This window comes from Mustela putorius, unplaced genomic scaffold, assembly GCF_011764305.1.
Source record: "Mustela putorius furo isolate JIRA1106 unplaced genomic scaffold, ASM1176430v1.1 tig00000095_pilon_pilon_pilon, whole genome shotgun sequence".
Classification (NCBI taxonomy): domain Eukaryota; kingdom Metazoa; phylum Chordata; class Mammalia; order Carnivora; family Mustelidae; genus Mustela; species Mustela putorius.
Genome location: NW_025421280.1, coordinates 30,648,537 through 30,667,615, shown reverse-complemented (window position 1 = coordinate 30,667,615; position 19,079 = coordinate 30,648,537). Strand labels below are relative to the sequence as shown.

General features: G+C 37.1%; 1 protein-coding gene across 1 annotated transcript; it reads right to left on the bottom strand.

The window, feature by feature from the left end:
* Positions 1 to 4,470: 4,470 nt before the first annotated feature.
* On the bottom strand, positions 4,471 to 8,464 carry LOC101672913 (olfactory receptor 7A17-like). Its single transcript, XM_004781400.3, has 2 exons — positions 7,568 to 8,464; positions 4,471 to 4,482 (listed from the first exon to the last, which is right to left on the bottom strand). The coding sequence occupies exons 1-2, from the start codon at positions 8,462 to 8,464 to the stop codon at positions 4,471 to 4,473; spliced, it is 909 nt and encodes a 302-aa protein (XP_004781457.2).
* Positions 8,465 to 19,079: the final 10,615 nt, after the last annotated feature.

The following is a 19,079-nucleotide window of genomic DNA, read 5'->3' as shown; positions in this document are numbered from 1 at the left end:
GAAACATTCTCTACATAGGGGTATAATTTGTGTGAAGATAGAGACTTGGACATGAGTCAAAATGCTCAAAATACTAGAAGTCCTAAATCATGGTTACATTATCATCTCACAGAATGATAATCTGCAATTTATGTTATCATAAGTATTCAGTCTCTTTAATGTTTCAAACTTTATAAGTATCTGTTTCTTCTGTATTTTATTTAAAACTTTAAGCTCTCACTATATATTTTTTGGGGGGGTCAGTGTGGGAAAGAGAATCCAGTGCATGAATTTTCAACAGGAAATATGTGTAATACAGGAGATTTGTTGCTTACAATATTATAGGAAGAACTAGAGGAATAAATGTGTGATGCTCCTTGTGACAGTTGAGAGCAGCTGCCCATCAGGTTATCTGCTCTCAAAGAAAATCCATTTCACATATCAAAGACTATACCAATTGTACTCATCCACTCTAGAGACTGAACACATTGCAATAGCAGAAGTAACAGGGCCACCATTGATAATGTTTGTAATAATCCACATTCACTCTCTAAGATCTATTTTTTTCTGCACATTCCAAAACATAAATCTGGCACAATAGAAATGGCAACCCTTGATATTTAAGCATTCATAGTGTTGTTAATATTTGTCATTTTCCCAGGGGTGCACTGTTATTCTTAATGTTTTTGTAAGTAAGAACACTATCAGGGGATTTATCTTGGTACCTCCTACAATAATGTCCCTTCCTCAGATCATAAAAGCACTGTGGGCATTCTGCCATTTGTCATCTCAGACTTTTCCATCTCTGCATGCTAGAAATTAGATCATGACAGCATATAGTTATGGACCTGAAATATGCTTGTGAAACAGGACAAGTTAGGTTAAGTAAGGTTTTATCATCATTACCTGACCCAGAAGTGATTTACTGGTTTGTATGCCATAGCAGTAATTTCCTATTTAGGAATTCCTACTTCACAATTTTCTGATAAATTTCCACAGGTAGATGGACAGACAGACAGGTGAAAAGAAAGAAAGAAAGAATGAAGGAAAGAAAAAAAAAAAAGGAAGGAAGAAAGAGAATTAGTTTTACAAATGAAAAGTAGAAAAATCCCAGTTATAATATTTGCCAATTTCCATAGTATAAATCTCTTACCTTGGCCAATTTTAAGCTACACATACTTTGGATCTACCTACATGGGGAGGGGGTGAGATGTTCATAGTTAGACCTCATAACCCATTTGGAGCCAGCTCGAACACATACGCATATTTGCTTAAAAGGTCAGGAGGAAAAAAAAAAGGAGCATTAGACTATTATAATTTTAGTGTTATAATGTCTAGTGTTATGATGTTTAGTGTTCAGTGTTTTAGTTTAGTATTTTTTCTTTTTTAATTTTTTAAAAATTTTATTTTATTTTTTCAGTGTTCCAAGATTCATTGTTTATGCACCACATTCAGTGCTCCATGCAATGCATGCACTCCTAAATATCCATCACCAGGGTCACCCAAATCCCATCCCTTCTCCCCTCTAAAACCCTCAGTTTGTTTCTCAGGGTCCACAAATTCTCATGATAAATCTCCTTCTCTGATTTCCCCCAACTCACTTCTCCTCTCCAACTCCCAATGTCCTCTGTGTTATTCCTTATGCCCCACAAATAAGTGAAACCATATGGTAATTGACTTTCTCTGCTTGACTTATTTCACTCAGCATACTCTCCTCCCATTCCATATATGTTGGTAAAAAAAAAAAGGTATTCATCCTTTCTGATGGAGGCATAAAATTCCCTTGTATATATGGACCAAATCTTTTTTTAAAATTAATTTATTGATTTTCAGCATAACAGTATTCATTATTTTTTCACCACACCCGGTGCTCCATGCAACTTGTGCCCTCTATAATACCCACCAACTGGTACCCCATCCTCCCACCCCCCCTTCAAACCTCTCAGATTGTTTTCAGAGTCCATAGTCTCTCATGATTCACCTCCTCTTCCAATTTTCCCCAACTCCCAATGTCCTCCATGCTATTTATTATGCTCCACAAATAAGTGAAACCATATGATAATTGACTCTCTCTACTTGACTTATTTCACTCAGCATAATCTCTTCCAGTCCCATCCATGTTGCTAAAAAAGTTGGGTATTCATCCTTTCTGATGGAGGCATAATACTCCATAGTGTATATGGACCACATTTTCCTTATCCATTTGTCTCTTGAAGGGCATCTTGGTTCTTTCCACAGTTTGGCAACCATGGCCATTGCTGCTATAAACATTGAGGGTACAGATGGCCCTTCTTTTCACGACATCTGTATCTTTGGGGTAAATGCCCAGGAGTGCAATCGCAGGGTCACAGGGAAGTTCTGTTTTTAATTTCTTGAGGAATCTCCACTGTTCTTCAAAGAGGCTGCACCAACTTGCATTAAACCCCACAGTGTAAGAGGGTTCCCCTTTCTCCACATCACCTCCAACACATGTTGTTTCCTGTCTTGCTAATTTTGGACATTCTAACTGGTGTAAGGAGATATCTCAATGTGGTTTTAATTTGAATCTCCTTGATGGCTAGTGTTGATGAACATTTTTACATGCGTCTGATAGCCATTTGTATGTCTTCTTTGGAGAAGTGTCTGTTCATATCTTCTGCCCATGTTTTGATATGATTGTCTGTTTTGTGTGTGTTGAGTTTGAGGAGTTCTTTATAGATCCTGGATATCAACTTTTTGTCTGTACTGTCATTTGAAAATATCTTCTCCCATTCAGTGGGTTGCCTCTTTGTTTTCTTGACTGTTTCTTATTCTGTGCAGAAGCTTTTGATTTTGATGAAGTCCCAAAAGTTTATTTTCACTTTTGTTTCCTTTGTCTTTGGAGACATATCTTGAAAGAAGTTGCTGTGGCTGATATCGAAGAGATTACTGCCTATGTTCTCCTCTAGGATTCTGATTGATTCCTGTCTCACATTGAGGTCTTTTATCCATTTTGAGTTTATCTTGGTGTATGGTGTAAGAGAATGGTTGAGTTTCATTCTCCTACATATACCTGCCCAGGTTTCCCCGCACCATTTGTTGAAGATACTGTCTCTTTTCCATTGTATTTTTTCCCGTTTTTTTTTTTTTTTGAAGATTAATTGACCATATAGTTGAGGGTCCATCTCTGGACTCTCTAATCTGTTCCACTGGTCTATGTGTCTGTTTTTATGCCAGTACCATGCTGTCTTGGTGATCACAGCTTTGTAGTAAAGCTTGAAATCAGGTAACGTGATGCCACCAGTTTTATTTTCGTTTTTTTTTCTACATTTCCTTAGTGATTCGGGGTCTCTTCTGATTCCATACAAATTTTTGGATTATTTGCTCCAGCTCTTTGAAGAATACTGGTGGAATTTTGGTCGGAATGGCATTAAAGTATATATTTCTCTAGGCAGTATAGACATTTTAACAATGTTTATTCTTCTGATCCAAGAATATGGAATGGTTCCATCTTTTTGTATCTTCTTCAATTTCTTTCATGAGTGTTCTGTAGTTCCTTGAGTACAGATCCTTTACCTCTTTGGTTAGGTTTATTCCCAGGTATCTTATGGTTCTTGATGCTATAGTAAATGGAATTAATTCTCTAATTTCCTAAATATTCTTTATCCATTTCTCTGTTGAAGGGCATCCTTGCTCTTCGCAGTTTGGCTATTGTGCACTTTGCTGCTATAAGCATTGTGGTGCATGAGTTCCTTCTTTTCACTACATGTGTATCTTTGGGGTAAATACCCAGTAGTGCAATGCAGGATCATAAAGTAGCTTTTTTTTTTTTTAAACTCTTTGAGGTTCCCATTTTCCAAAGTGACTGTTTTCCAAAGTGGCTGCACCAATTTGCATTCCCATCAATGGTGCAAGATTGTTCCCATTTCTCCACAACTTCTTCAACATTCATTGGTTTTTGCCTTGTTAATTTTTGCTATTCTTACTAGTGTAAGGTGGTATCTCAATGTGGTTTTGATTTGTATATCCCTGATGGCTAATGATGATGAATATTTTTTTCAGGTGTCTGTTAGCCATTTGTATGTCTTCTTTGGAGAACTGTCTGTTCATGTCTTCTGCCCATTTTTAAAAACATGATTATCTGTTATTTGGGTGTTGAGTTTGAGAAGTTCTTTCTCGATCTTGGATATTAGCCCTTATCTGTAGTGTCATTTGAAAATATTGTCTCCCATTCTGTGGGTTGCTTCTTTGTTTGTTGACTGTCTCCTTTGTTGTGCAGAAGATTTTGATCTTGATGAAGTCCCAAAAGTTCATATTCACTTTTGTTTCCTTTGCCTTTGGAGACGTGTCCTGAAAGAATTTGCTGTAGCCAATGTCAAAGAGGTTACTGCCTATGTTCTCCTCCAGGATTTTGATGAATTCCTGTCCTTCATTGAGGTTTTTCATGAATTTCGAGTTTATCTTTGTGTATGGTGTAAGAGAGGTTCAAATTTCATTCTTCTACATATAGCAGTCCAATTTTCCCAGCACCATTTATTGAAGAGACTGTCTTTTTCCATTGAATATTTTTTTCCTGTTTTGTTGAAGATTAGTTTACCATAGAATTGAGGGTCCATATATGGCTCTCTATTATTTTCCATTCATCTATATGTCTGTTTTGTCCTAGTACCATGCTGTCTTGGTGATCACAGCTTTGTAATATACCTTAAAGTCAGGCAATGTGATGTCCCAGCTTTGTTTCCTTTTTCAACTTTTCCTTTGGTATTTGGGGTATTTTCTGGTTCCATAGAAATTTTAGGATTGTTTCTTCCAGCACTTAGAATAAAGGCTGATTTTATTTTGATCAGTATAGATATTTTGAAAGTATAAATTGCTCTGGTCTAATATAAATTTTGACAGTGTTTATTCCTCTGATCCATGAGCATGGAATATTTTTGTGTCTTCTTCAATTTCTTTCATGAGTGTTCTGTAGTTCCTAGGGTATAGATCCTTTATATCTTTGGCTTGGTTTATTCCAAGGTATCTTATCATTCTTAGTGCTATAGTAAATAGTAAATAAAACTGATTCTCTAATTTTCCTTTCTGTATTTTTATTGTTAGTGTATAAGAAAGCAACGGATTTTTTGTACATTGACTTTGTATCCTGCCACATTACTCAATTACTGTATGAGTTCTAGTAGTTTAGCGGCGCAATCATTTGGGTTTTCTATATGAAGTATCATGTCATCTGTGAAGGGAGAGAGTTTTGCTTCTTCTTTGCCTATTTGAATAACTTTTATTTCTTTTTGTTGTCTAATTTCTGTTTCTAGGACCTGTAGTACTATGTAGAATAATAGTGGCAAGAGTGGGGATCCTTGTCGTGTTCCTGATCCCCAAACCAGACAAAGACCTTTTCAAAAAGGAGAATTTCAGACCAATATCTTTGATGAATATGAATGCCAAGATTCTCAACAAGATCCTAGCTAATAAGATTGAACATTAAAATGATTATCCACCACTGCAAGGTGGGATTTACCCCTGTGATGCAAGCTTGGTTTAACAGTTGCAAATCAATCAATGTGATAGAACAAATTAGTAGCAAAAGAGTGTAGAACTACATTGTCCTCTCAACTGATGCAGAGAAATAATTTGACAAAATACAGCATCCCTTCATGATTAAAACTTTTTAGAGTATTGGAATAGAGGAAATATTCTTCAATTTCATAAAATCCATCTATGAAAAACCCACAGCAAATATTCTCAATGGGGAAAAGCTCAGAGCCTTTCCCTTAAGATCATGACTTTTGGTTTCATCTCAGGTCATGACCTTGTGGTGGTGAGGTCAAGAGCTGCATGGGACTCCAAGCTCAGTGTTGAGTCTGCTTGAGATTTTCTCCCTCTCCCTCTTTATATTATATATATATCATATATATATATATAATATCTTTATATTTATAAATATATATATATTATATATTTGCATATATATTTATAAATATATATATTTATATATTTTATATATTTGCAGTGATTTGGATGAAACTGTAGAGTATTTTGCTAAGTAAAATAAGTCAACCAGAGAATGACAAGTATCATATGATTTCATTCACATGTAGAATTTAAGAATGTAAGAAACAAAACAGAACATCATAGGGAAAGGGAAGGAAAATAATATAAGATGAAATCAGAGAGAGAGAAAGAGAAACCATTGAGACTCTTAACTGTAGGAAACAAACTGAGAGTTGCTGGAGGGGATGTGGGTGGGGGGATGGGGTAACTGGGTGATGGGCATTAAGGAGGTCCTATGATGCAATGAGTACTGTGTGTTACATGCAACTGATGAATAACTGAACTCTAGCTCATTAATGATACACTCTTTGTTAGTTAATTAAATTTCAATAAAATAAAATTTCTAGGGGTTCTGATTTAGAGATGGTTAGAAGACATAAATAGACACTTCTCTAAATAAGGCATACAATGGCCAACAGACTCATGAGGAAATGCTTCACATCACTTCTCATCAGGGAAATACAAATCAAAAGCACAATGAGATTCCACCTTATGACAGTTAGAATGGCTAAAATTAACAGAGCAGTAAATAAATGTCAGTGAGAATGTGGAGAAGGGGAACTCTCTTCCACTGTTGGTGGGAATGCAAGCTGGTACAACTACTCTGGAAAACAATGTGGAGGTTCCTCAACAAGTTGAAAATAGAGTTACCTCACAACCCAGTAATTGCACTACTGGGTATTTGCCAAAAAGACATAGATGCAGTGAAAAGATGGGGCACCTGAAACCCAATGTTCATAGAAGCAATATCTACAATAGCCAGACTGTGGGAGGGACCAAGTTGTCCTTCAATAGATGAATGTATAAATATGTAGGTCATATATACAATGTCATATTACTCAGCCATCAGAAAAGAGAATACCTGCCATGTATATCTTGTGTATGGAACTAAAGGGTATTATGCTAAGTGAAATATTCAGTAAGAGAAAGACAATTATCATGTGGTTTTACTCATATGTGGAATATAAGGAATGGCAGAGGATCATAGGGGAAGGAGGGAGAACTGAATGGGAAGAAATCAGAGTGGGAGACACTTTGAGTGACTTTCAACTCCAGGAAACAAACTTAAGTTTGCAGAAAGGGAGGAAGGTAAGGGGATGGGATAACTGGGGGATGGGTATTAAGGAGGGCACATGATGTGATAAGCACTGGGTGGTATATTCAAGTAATGAATCATTGAACACTACACCAAAAACTAATGATGTACTATATGTTGGCTAATTGAACTAAAAACAAACAAAAAACAAACAAACAAATGAACAAAACAAAACCCTAAATTAAATTTAAAAACCCAAATTTTGGGAATAAATTAAGAAATAAAGGAAGAAAATAAAGTGAAAACAGTTGGATATCAGAGAATGGTAACTGTTTACTAAAATGCATAACTAAATTATACTTAGAAATTGAAAAAAATTAAAATTCTAAGAAATAACTGAAAGAAGCAAGTTCTACTTCCAGAATATGCTTTAAAAAATCATAACTTCCAACTCTAAGGCTTTGAGACCTGTAATTAAGGGAAATTCTTCAGTCCCAGGACAACTGGCCCTTTGATAGCTGTCATCCCAGAGAATCTCATCAGAACTCGTTTTATGTCTCTGTTCCTCAGGCTATAGATGAAAGGGTTCAGCATGGGTGTGACCACCGTGTACATCACTGAAGCCACTGCACTTGCATGGGAGCTCTGTGTAACAGCAGAGCTAAGGTACACTCCTAGGCCTGTACAATAAAATAAGGAAACAACTGAGAGGTGAGTTGCACAGGTGGAAAATGCTTTGTACTTCCCCTCAGCTGATGAGATTCTATGTATACAGGAAACTATCTTAGAATAAGAGCAAAGGACCCCAGCCAAAGGAGCACCACCCAGAAGCATAGCTGCAAAATACATTACCACATTATTGAGAAAAGTGTCAGAACAAGCAAGTTGGATCATCTGATTGAGTTCACAGAAAAAGTGGGGGATTTCCAGCTCTGTACAGAAGGACAGCTGCAACACCATTGAAGTTTGTAAGAGGGAATGCAAGACACTCATGATCCAGGATGCCAGAACCAGCAATGCACAGAGCTGAGGATTCATGATGACTGTGTAGTGCAAGGGTTGGCAGATGGCCACAAACCTGTCATAGGCCATCACTGCCAGAAGATAGATGTCCAACCCTGAAAAGATTATGAAAAAGTACATCTGGGTGACACAGCTTGCATAGCTTATGACTTGGCTCTGAGTCTGGATGTTCCACAGCATCTTTGGGACAGTGGTGGAGGTGAAACAGATGTCTGCAAAGGACAAGTTTATAAGGAAGAAGTACATGGGGGTGTGAAGGTGGGAGTCAGAGGCAATAACCAGGATGATGAGCAGATTTCCAAACACAGTGATCAGGTACATGGAGAGGAAAAGCCCAAATATGAGTGTTTGCAGCTCTGGTCCCTCTGAAAATCCAAGAAGAAGGAATTCTGACATCGTTGTATCATTGTTTGGTTGCATGTGGTTGCACTGACTTTTCAGGAAAAAGGAAAAGATGTCATTAATTTTCACATGAATAGCATTCCTCACATGCTTAAAATGCTACATTTTATATTTTGCAGTCAAGAAGTTAATTTCAGTATCTTGTTTAGGGATTGTCTTCCTTGAAGAGATTCCCTCCCATTCTATCTCTGATTAGGCTTTTTTTTTTTTTCCTCCTTTTCTCCATTCTCCACAGAGGTCATGCTTTCTACCGTTCTATTGAGAATATCTTTTGGGAAACCTGGGTGGCTGAGTTGGTTAAAGATCTGACTCTTGGTTTCAGCCGAAGTCATGATCTCAGTATTTTGAGATGGAGCCCTTCATCAGACTCTGCTTTTGGTATGGAGTCTTCTTGATGTTCTCTCTCTCCCTTGCTCTCTGTTCTCCCTCCATTCACACACACACTCTCTCTCTCAAAAAATTATCTTTCATGCATTCAAGGAGTATGTATTGAGTGTCAAACATGTTCCTTGTGATGTGTGATCAATGAGTATATGATCCTTAAAATCAAAAGCCAGTATAATCCAGTGATGGAGAAGGAACAGAAAAAAATAAAAATATTAATAATATATGAGAGGCTATCATTGCTATAAAGAGAACAAGAGTAAGTATCAAAGAAAGAGAGGATATGAGTGTTATTTTGTAATTGGTGTTCAGTTAAGACCAGTAAATTAGGTGACATTTGAAGAAAGACCCTAAGTTAGTGAGAGCAGGATCCTTGGACAAGTCTGGGGAAGTGTGTGCTGGCAGAAGGAATGGCCTCTGTAGAGGCCCTGGGGATAATATTACCTTGAGCTACTCGAGTTCAAAAAAGGAAGTAAGTGTGGGAAGGGGAATGAGCAGGAGAGTGGTAAGAGATGGTGTCAGGCAATTTCAGAGATAGGTGACTTCACTGTAGTTAAACTCCAAGAAAAAGGAGTCAACAGTCCAAAGTGCATACTTCTTGTATTTTATAATCTACTTGCAGAGGTGTCCTGTAAATTGAAATGCAATCCCTCCCACATACCATCTGATCATTGAATTCTGACCTCTCTATTATGAGTCACCTTGGAATATGTTAAATTGTGAACCTGAGCTCTGTGGTCTCTTCTCACTCCACAAGATGCATACTCATGTGTGTGTGTGTGCGTGCGTGCACACACACACAAACAAACACACCCCAATTCATTGTCCCCTGGTCTGTGTTCTTACTATGACTCCTCACTCCTAACCCCAATGATGAAGTTGGAATGGCTGTAACTTAGGCTGGCCAGATCAATTATCATTCCTCTAAACAATGAAAATGCTACCCAACATTCCAGTTATTAAGTTTCACATGGATAAATAAAATTGACAAATCAGACTGGCATGCTCATTTTCTGTCCTGTATTTTTAAGGAAACACAAAGAACCTCTCAAAAAGCAGATAAAGGGAGAGAGAGAGAGAGAGGATCTAAACAGGGAAATCAAACAGAAATGACAAAAAGATCAAATGGTTCAGGTGGTCCCTGAAACCTTAGAGACCAAGAGGAAGAAACCACCCTTTGTTCTGACAACATTCTAACTCTCGTTATTTCCCTGATGCCCCTCAAAATAATAGAAGGACAAAATTAAATCCATCCCAAAGACAAAGGTAGTGGTATCTTCATGGTGTCATTAAGCTTACAGAACGAATGAACCTAGAGAAGAGTGTGCTAAGGGGAGAAACAAGCACTTCAGCAGAGGAAACAGGCCAAGTACAGCATGGTTGGTCACAGTAGGATGAACTGTGTGGAGACTTGTTTCTCTGCACCTGTCACATGTTTGTTTGACTGATTGAGTTGGGATCTATGAGGGGGTGGGGAAAGTCCCTCTCCTTTCCTTATGTGACATACTTTCTTGGTTTTTCCTTGGCTTTGCATTCTGATCTTTTTTTGACAATCACACACTCTGATCCTTTTCTGGACACACTCTGATCCTTTTCTGGTCTTTGCACAACACCTAAGGCCAATTCAGACCTCACTCTAGCAAGTTCAGCACATGTCATGATAATCTGTCCTGTTTCTAAATGAAGGTCTTCATAAGATTCATGCCCGAGGGTTTCATATGACACGCACTTATGCCATTATACTATAACTTCACTATCATTTTGCGAGAACAAAAGGAGCAGGGCCTTCATAGACAATGCTTAGTATAAGTTTTCAAAATGGGATGTGGAGTATGCACACATATGGAAATAAATTTGAGAAAATGAGAAGTTCTGACCTAAAAGCACCGGCAGTGACACCGAAGACAGTTATGTAGAGTGGTTTCATGAAACAGTGCTAGACAAAACTGAATGGAGCATTAAAATGAACTAAGATAAGATGTGCAATAGTAGTAACTGAAAAATATCAACATGGGTCAGCAATTTACTTATAAAAGACCTTGGTGTAAGAATATAGCATAGAAATTCCCTAGAACTCTCTGACCTGAGCAGATGCTTTGTTCATATTTGTTCATTGAATAAGGAATTAGGTTTCAGATCACTATGGACATTTCATATATGTCAAGGTTTTATTTCAATTTATTTGGTAAAGGTTGTTCCATACAAGCTGTCACACATGTTATGCATCTGGAAGAAAATAAATTTGTTCTTAATTTCTCATATCTTAAATAATTCAGAGGGCTTACAGACCTCTATGTAAATGGGAAATGCTCATTCAGGTGAAGGTGTAAAATACTATAGATACAAGTTATAGGTTAACAAAACCATCGTCATTGCAATTAATGTAATTAATTGTAATTAATTCTGTAATCAATTATAATTAATTACATTAATTAATCTTCTGATTAATTAATTAGAAGAATATAGACATATTTAACTATATAAAATTTAAAACTTTTAATGGAAAGTATATCCAACCAAATGTCAATGAAAGGCTAGTTCTAGGGAAGATGCCAGAACATTAGGGGACCCTTGTTTCATCTAGTCCCTTGAATTCAGCTAGATATCTATTAAATCATATTGAACACCTGTGAACTCAATCTGAGATACAAGAAAAGAATTTCTCTAATTCTACAAATAGAAAAGTGACCACTTTTTGCAAGACAGGAGGTATGGAGAAATGAAGAGATGCATTTGAAGGTAAACTGTGGGGAAAGGGAGCCTTCATAAGCTGGCTACTGGAAAGTGATATAGCAGTGGAGTGCAAAATTGGAACTTTTAGAAGTCTGCTCCTAGAGGGATATCCTTGCCTGGAAGGTGCTTAAGTGGTGAAGCAGGGTAGAATCTCAAGTGGGACAATGTGGTCTCAGAATCTATAGGCTTCCAGAAAGAATGGGGGTGACTGAGTGAGACAGAGTTCCAAGCATTGAAGTGGGGAAGCCAGCTACAGTCAGCAAGCCCAGGAATGGGCTTTCAGCTCAGTGTTGCCATAAACCAGGAAGCACAGTAGAATTGGGCAACCACTGTCTGAGAAGGGGCCCAGTAAGCAGCAGAGCTGGGGTGAGATCCTTCTCCTTCCCCCAGGAGGAATGGCACAGGTGCACACTATGGGAGTCTGCAAGGTTTTGAGACTTGAAATGGGGTTGCATGACTGAGATAGAAATGCAGATCACAGTCTGGGTGAAGACAGAGTGTGGATGGAAACCAGGGAGACAAAAATGATTGACTGCTTTTCTCTGAGGGCACACTGAAGAGTAGGAACGAAACCTTTTAGTCCTGGGGCAGGAGAGTGGGGTGCTACCATTTTTATTTTCATCCTCTAAAACCATGTGGGAAATCCTTCAGGTAAGAAAAAAAAAAAAAAGAAAAAAAGAAAAAATGCCATATAGAGCAACCTGGAGCCATTTTACACTGAGTCTGGCCTCTTGGCAAAGGTATTACAACTGGACTGGGCAAAGACATCTGAGAATCAGTGGAACATCTCCCCCAGAAGACCAGCAGGAACATCAAGCTTATACCGATTTTACAGATCACACAGAACTGAACATTTCCCCAATGCTAAGGAAAATACTGTATAGAATTTGAGGTTTTTCCTTATGGTTCTTTAGTCTTTCAGTTTAAAATTTCCTCTTTTTTTCATTTTTTCCATTTTAAATCATTTCTTATTTTATCAATTTTTAAAAAGACTTTTAATTTTTTATTTGACATTTACATTTAATAGATATATTCTTCATTGTATTCAGTGTATCCATTAATTGTATCCATTCACTGGGGTTGCTGGGGTTGTGGTTGATATTTCTGTATTTTGTCTCTCATTCATCTATTGTTTCTGGATAAAATGACCAGAAGTAAAAATTCCCAGAAAAAAAGAAGAAGAGACAGTACTAACTGCATGAGACTTAATAAATATGGATATTAATAAAACATCAGAGCTAAAATTCAGGATGACAGTTATTAAGATACTAGTGGGCTTGAAAAAACCATAGAGGATACTAGGGAATATGTTTCTGGAGAAAAAGAACTAAAATATAATTAGGTCGAATTCAAAAAAGTTATTAATGAGATGCAATGAAAATGGAGGCTCTTATTGCCAGCATAAATGAGGCAGAAGAAAGAAACAGTGATACAGAAGATAAAATTGTGTAGAATAAAGAAACTGAGAAAAAGACAAACAACTACTAGATCACGAGGAGGGGATTTGAAAGATCAACAATTCCATAAAGTGAAACAATATTAGAATAACTGAGGTCCCACAGAAAAGGAAAGAGAGAGAGAGGGGCAGAAGGGATATTTGAGCAAATTATATCTGAGAATTTCCCTAATCTGGGGAAGGAAACAGCCATTCAAGTCCAGGAGGCAAAGAGAATCCTCCTCAAAATCAAGAAAAATAAATCAACACCTTGACATACAATAGTGAAGCTTGCAAATTTCAGAGACAAAGGAAAAAAAAATGCTGAAAACAGCTCATCTAACAGAGAGATCTGGCAGGGCAGAAAGGACTGGCATGATATATTCAATGTGCTAAACTGGGAAAATATGCAGTCAATAATAATCCAGCAAGGTTGTTATTCAGAAAAGAATGAGAGATATAGAGCTTTCAGGACAAACAGAAACTAGAGGATTTGTGGTCACTAAACCAGACCTGGAAGAAATATTAAAGAGGATTCTTTAAGCAAAGAGAGAAACCCAAAGTAACAAAGACCAGATAGGGACAAAGACAGTCTCCAGAAACAGTGACTTTATGGGTAATACAATGGAATATCTTTCTTTTCTTTAATCTCTAAATTTTAAAAATTTTATTTATTTTTACATTTCTTTACAGTGTTCCAAAATTTTTATCTTTCAATAATTACTCTGAATATAGGTGAGCTAAATGCTCCAATCAAAAGACACAGGGTATCAATTTGGATAAAAGAACAAGACCACTACTAGGTATTTACCCCAAAGATACAGATGGAGTGAAAAGAAGTGCCATCTGTACCTCAATGTTTATAGCAGCAATGGCCACAGTCGCCAAACTGTGGAAAGAATCAAGATGCCCTTCAATGGATGAATGGATAAGGAAGATGTGGTGCATATACACTATGGAGTATTATGCCTCCATAAGAAAGGAAGAATACCCAACTTTTGTAGTAACATGTACGGGACTGGAAGAGATTATGCTGAGTGAAATAAATCAAGCAGAGAGTGTGAATTATTATATGGTTTCACTTATTTGTGGAGCATAACAAATAGCATGGAGGACAAGGGGAGTTAGAGAGGAGAAGGGAGTTGAGGGAAATTGGAAGGGGAGGTAAACCATGAGAGACTATGGACTCTGAAAAACAATCTGAGGGTTTTGAAGGGGCGGGGGGTGGGAGGTTGTGGGAAGCAGGTGGTGGGTATTAAAGAGGGCATGGATTGCATGGAGCACTGGGTGTGGTGCAAAAACAATGAATACTATTACACTGAAAAGAAATTAAAAAAAATTGTATACCCCTATAAGTCAGTGACTATCTTAAGCAGATACTAGATGCTCATTGGCGAAAGATGGTCTATAGCTATTTTTTTTTCAGGAAGGAACAAAATAATGTCTGAGACACTGCTTTTGTTTAGTGGTGCTCTTATTCCAGGAATAAACTTAAACAGAACATGCCAAAAAAAAAAAAATCCATCAAAATCTTAGAGAAGAACTCAGGCAGAAGCCTCCTTCACCTCCTCTGTGGCAACTTCTTTCTAGACATAGCTCCAAAGACAAGGAAAACAAAAGCAAAAATGAACTACCGGGACTTCATCATGATAAATAGCTTTTGCACAGCAAAGAAAACAGTCACCAAAACCAAAAGACAACCTACGGAATAGGAGATGATACCTGCAATTGTCTTATCAGATAAAGGGCTAGTATCCAAGATTTATTTTTTTAAAGATTTTATTTATTTATTTAACAGACGGAGATCACAAGTAGGCAGAGAGGCAGGTGCGGCGGGGGGGGAGCAGTTTCCCTGCTGAGCAGAGAGCCTGATGCGGGGCTCAATCCCACCACGCTGGTATCATGACCTAACCAAAGGCAGAGACATTAACCCATTGAGCCACCCAGGTGACCCTGTATCCAAGATTTATAAAGAACTTATGAAACTCAACACCAAAAAAAATATATATATATATCAAGCCAAGAAATGGGCAGAAGACATTAACAGGCATTGTTCCAAAGAAGACATCCATATGGCCAACAGACACATTAAAAAAATTCTCAACATCACTCAGCATCAGGGAAATACAAATCAAAACCAAAATGAAGTAACACCTTATACCTTTCAGAATGGCTGATATTAACAAGTCAGGAAACAATAAATGTTGGCAAGAATGAAGAGAAAGGGGAACCCTCTTACACTGTTGGTAGGAAAGCAAACTAGAACAGCCACTCTGGAAAACAGTATGGAGTTTCCTCAAGAAACTAAAAAATAGAGCTATCTTATTACCCAACAATTATACTACTAGGCATTTACCCCAAAGATACAGATGTAGTGATCCAAAGGAGCAACTGTACACCAATGTTTATAGCAACAATGTTCACAATAGTTGAACTATGGAAAGAGCCCAGATGTCTATTGACAGATGAATGGATGAAGAAGATGTATTTATATACAATGTTATATTATTCAGCCATCAAAAAGAATGAAGTTTTAGCATTTACCTTGACTTGGATGGAACTGGGGGGGATGTTATGCTGACTGAAATAATTCATTCAGAGAAAGACAATTATCATATGTCTCACTTATATGTGCAAGATAAGAAATAATGCAATGGATCATAGGGGAATGGAGTGAAAACTGAATGGGAAGAAATCAGAGAGAGAGAGAGAGAAACCATGAGAGGCCCTTAACTATAGGAAACAACTTGAGGGTTTTTGGAGGGATGGTCGGTGGTGGGATCGGGTAACTGGGTGAGGGGCCTTAGGGAGGGCATGTGGTGTGAGGAGCACTGGGTGTTACATGCAAGTGATTGATAATTAAATTCTACATCTGAAACTGATGATGTCTTATATGTTGGTCAATTGAATTTAAGTAAAATGAAAACAAAAATAAGTCAATGAGCAGTAATGCCACAGGCTGCAGTATAGGCTAAGAGTTTATGGGCAGATAATAATGATAAGCATCTAAAAATTAACCTGGTAATAAAATATATAAATATCTGCTCAAGTTTAAAAATGATAAGAAAACAACAATAAATCTCTTGCACATCCATCAGCCTGTGAGACAATTTAAAGATTTTGGATTCTACTTGGTTAGGAATTTTTCAACACGTAGCAAAAGAAGATTCTCTAATTTTGCTGGCAGGAAAGTGAACTGTTTCTATGCTGGGAAAAAAAACCCAAAGACAGCTATAAATATGAAAATACAGATATTCTTTAGTTCAGTGATTTTCAATCTTGGCACAATTGACATTGTGGTCCAGACCATTTTCTGTGGTATCATGTGTCCTAGGCTTTGTGAGATGTTAGAGAATCCCTGGCTTCTTCTGCCACCTCCCATATGACTCCAAATTGCTCAGTATTCCCCTGGGGAACATTATTTCCTTCAGCAGAAAAACAGAGTTTTAACATAACAATCTTAAAATATTTTTGCAGAATTGTTGAATGTAGTTAGAAAGAATAGAAAAAGCTTTCAAAGTGTGAATAGCATAGCCACATTGTGAAATGTTATGCTGACCCTGAAATAAAGAATCAGCATTTCCCTAGTTGATTGGAGGTGAGTCCATGAGGTATTATTGAATAAGAAGGAATAATGGACACAGGTGGGAAAAAAGACTGCCCTAAAACTAAAAGAACATTTATGATGACACAGGGTACTACTCATCCATTTGTTTGTTGTATATATGTGTATGTGTGCATCATATAGGACCAAAAGTTTAAAAAAAACACAAAGAATTTAAGAATAAAGATATTCAGGAGGAAAAAAAATTAGGTCAAATATAGTGGCTTCAAAACAACTGTATGAGACAAAACTGCATGAAAATCTAAAACTAAGTGATATAAAGACATAAAATAATAATTGAGTGTTGTCAAGATGGGTCGCTTGTCCAGATTAAACTTCTGAAGACTTAAAAATAAAAGAATATTATGGAATGAACTTTATGACTGGAGAGGAAGTAGTATCAAAGCTATAACTTTTTTCTTATATAAAGATATATATGTTCAAATATGCTTATGTAAGGTAAAGGCAGTATTCAGTCAAATGTAAAGAAGAGAAGATGGTCAAAGATTATGCAACTTTTAGAGATTTGAAGGGACACCTGCACCCCAATGTTTATAGCAGCAATGTTCACAATAACCAGAATAAAGAAAGAGCGCAGAATTCCATCGACCAATGAATGGATACAGAAGATACGGTGTATATATATAGAACGGAATATTACTCAGCTATCAAATAGAATGAAGTCTTCTAATTTGCAATGATGTGGATGGAACTAGAGGGTATTATGCTCAGTGAAATAAGTTAGTGAGAGAAAGACAAATACCATATGATTTCATTCATATGTGGAATGTAAGAAGCAATACTGATGAATATAGCAGAAGGGAAGGAAAAATAAAATAAGATGAAAACAGAGAGGGAAGAAAATCATGAAACTCTTCACTCTGGGGAACAAACTGAATGTTCCTGGAGGGGAAGAAGGTGGGGGGATGGGTTAACTGAGTGAGCAACATTAAGGAGGGCACTTGAAGTAATGAGTGCTGCTTGTTGTATGCAACTGATGAGTTAATAAATTCTACCTATGAAACTAATAATACAATATATGTTAATTAAATTGAATTTAAGTATTTTTTTCTAAAAAGATGCAAGTTTCAGAAATAGATCTCATCACAAAGAGCCAAAAGGAAGCATGGGAAATAAGAGAAGTGTAAAAATAAGTGGAAAATATGTATAGGGGTGATTTATTAGCACTCAATGTACAAAATATTATTTTTTAATTATTTATTTATTTTTTGAAATTTCTTTGCAGTGTTCCAGAATTCACTGTTTATGAACCACACCCAGTTCTCCATGCAATACATGCCTTCCATTATACTCACCACCAGGATCATCCAACCTACTACCCTCTTCCCCTCCAAAACCCTCAGTTTGTTTATCAGAGTCCACAGTGTCTCATGGTTCATCTCCCCATCCAATTTCCAACTAACTTCTCCTCTCATTTATTTTTTAATCTTGTTTATCTCAAGGGTGGGCAAGTGAAGAATATTAGTGACAGCTCAGCTTTTCAGTAGGATAATAAAGTAAAAAAATCTAAGATAGAGAACAGCATATTACTGAGTGACAGATTTGGGTCCATATAGATAGTAAACACAACCCCCCACATTTATATCTATAGATAAGAAAATAGAACTCATTGCAAACAACAAAGCTGGTAAAACAAAAAACAAAGCCCTCCTTCAATTCCTTGTTTGAAAGAAGGCAATAAAACACGGGAATAAAATTCCCTGACCCCACTGTACAAATTCAAAGACCTGGTAGAGACAATGTACAATACACAAAACCAATGAATAGCTAATCCACAAATATGTTCTGCTCCCTGGGTAATGAAATCATTGCAAAACAAAGCTTCTTCCAGTAGTTTATACTTGTCAGATATTTGTTTTCATATGATAACCCAGAGTAAAAGGGGATGCTGTGAAAATGTATGGTTCATGAATTACCACTGCAAGGTCCTACCTGCAAGCAATAAATCAGTGTAGGTCTTTCTCATCAATATAGAAACAGAGTCCAATATGCCTCATTTTAAAGATGAAATAGAAATGCCCTGACTTCACTGCACATCCCTCCATCTGTAGTATTTCTACTCTCTTTAAATAAAAAATTGGTTGGGTTCTATTTTTACTGGAACTACTTTATGCCTCCTTCCCCCTGACTTCATTGTCAACAATCACCCATGTGCTGCCGAGCTCAACGTTAATTTCTTTTTTAACAACCTCTATGAATCCATTAATAGGGTTGTCAGGCAAGCAAATGAACATAGAGGTTTCTAGGTTCTGGGTTAAGATTGTGAAGGTCAGCTGACTTCAGGTATGTGGACCTGGCTTGGACTGTCTTCTGAATATTTCCTGCAGTATCTGGTGGGCTCTTAGACTCACCTGAATGGGAACTCTGAAGGAGGAGTCTCTGGTTGGCAGTTGTAATTCCTCTTGGATGGAGATGTTGGTGACTAAACTCTGTCCCCACACAAGATGGCAGAAAAG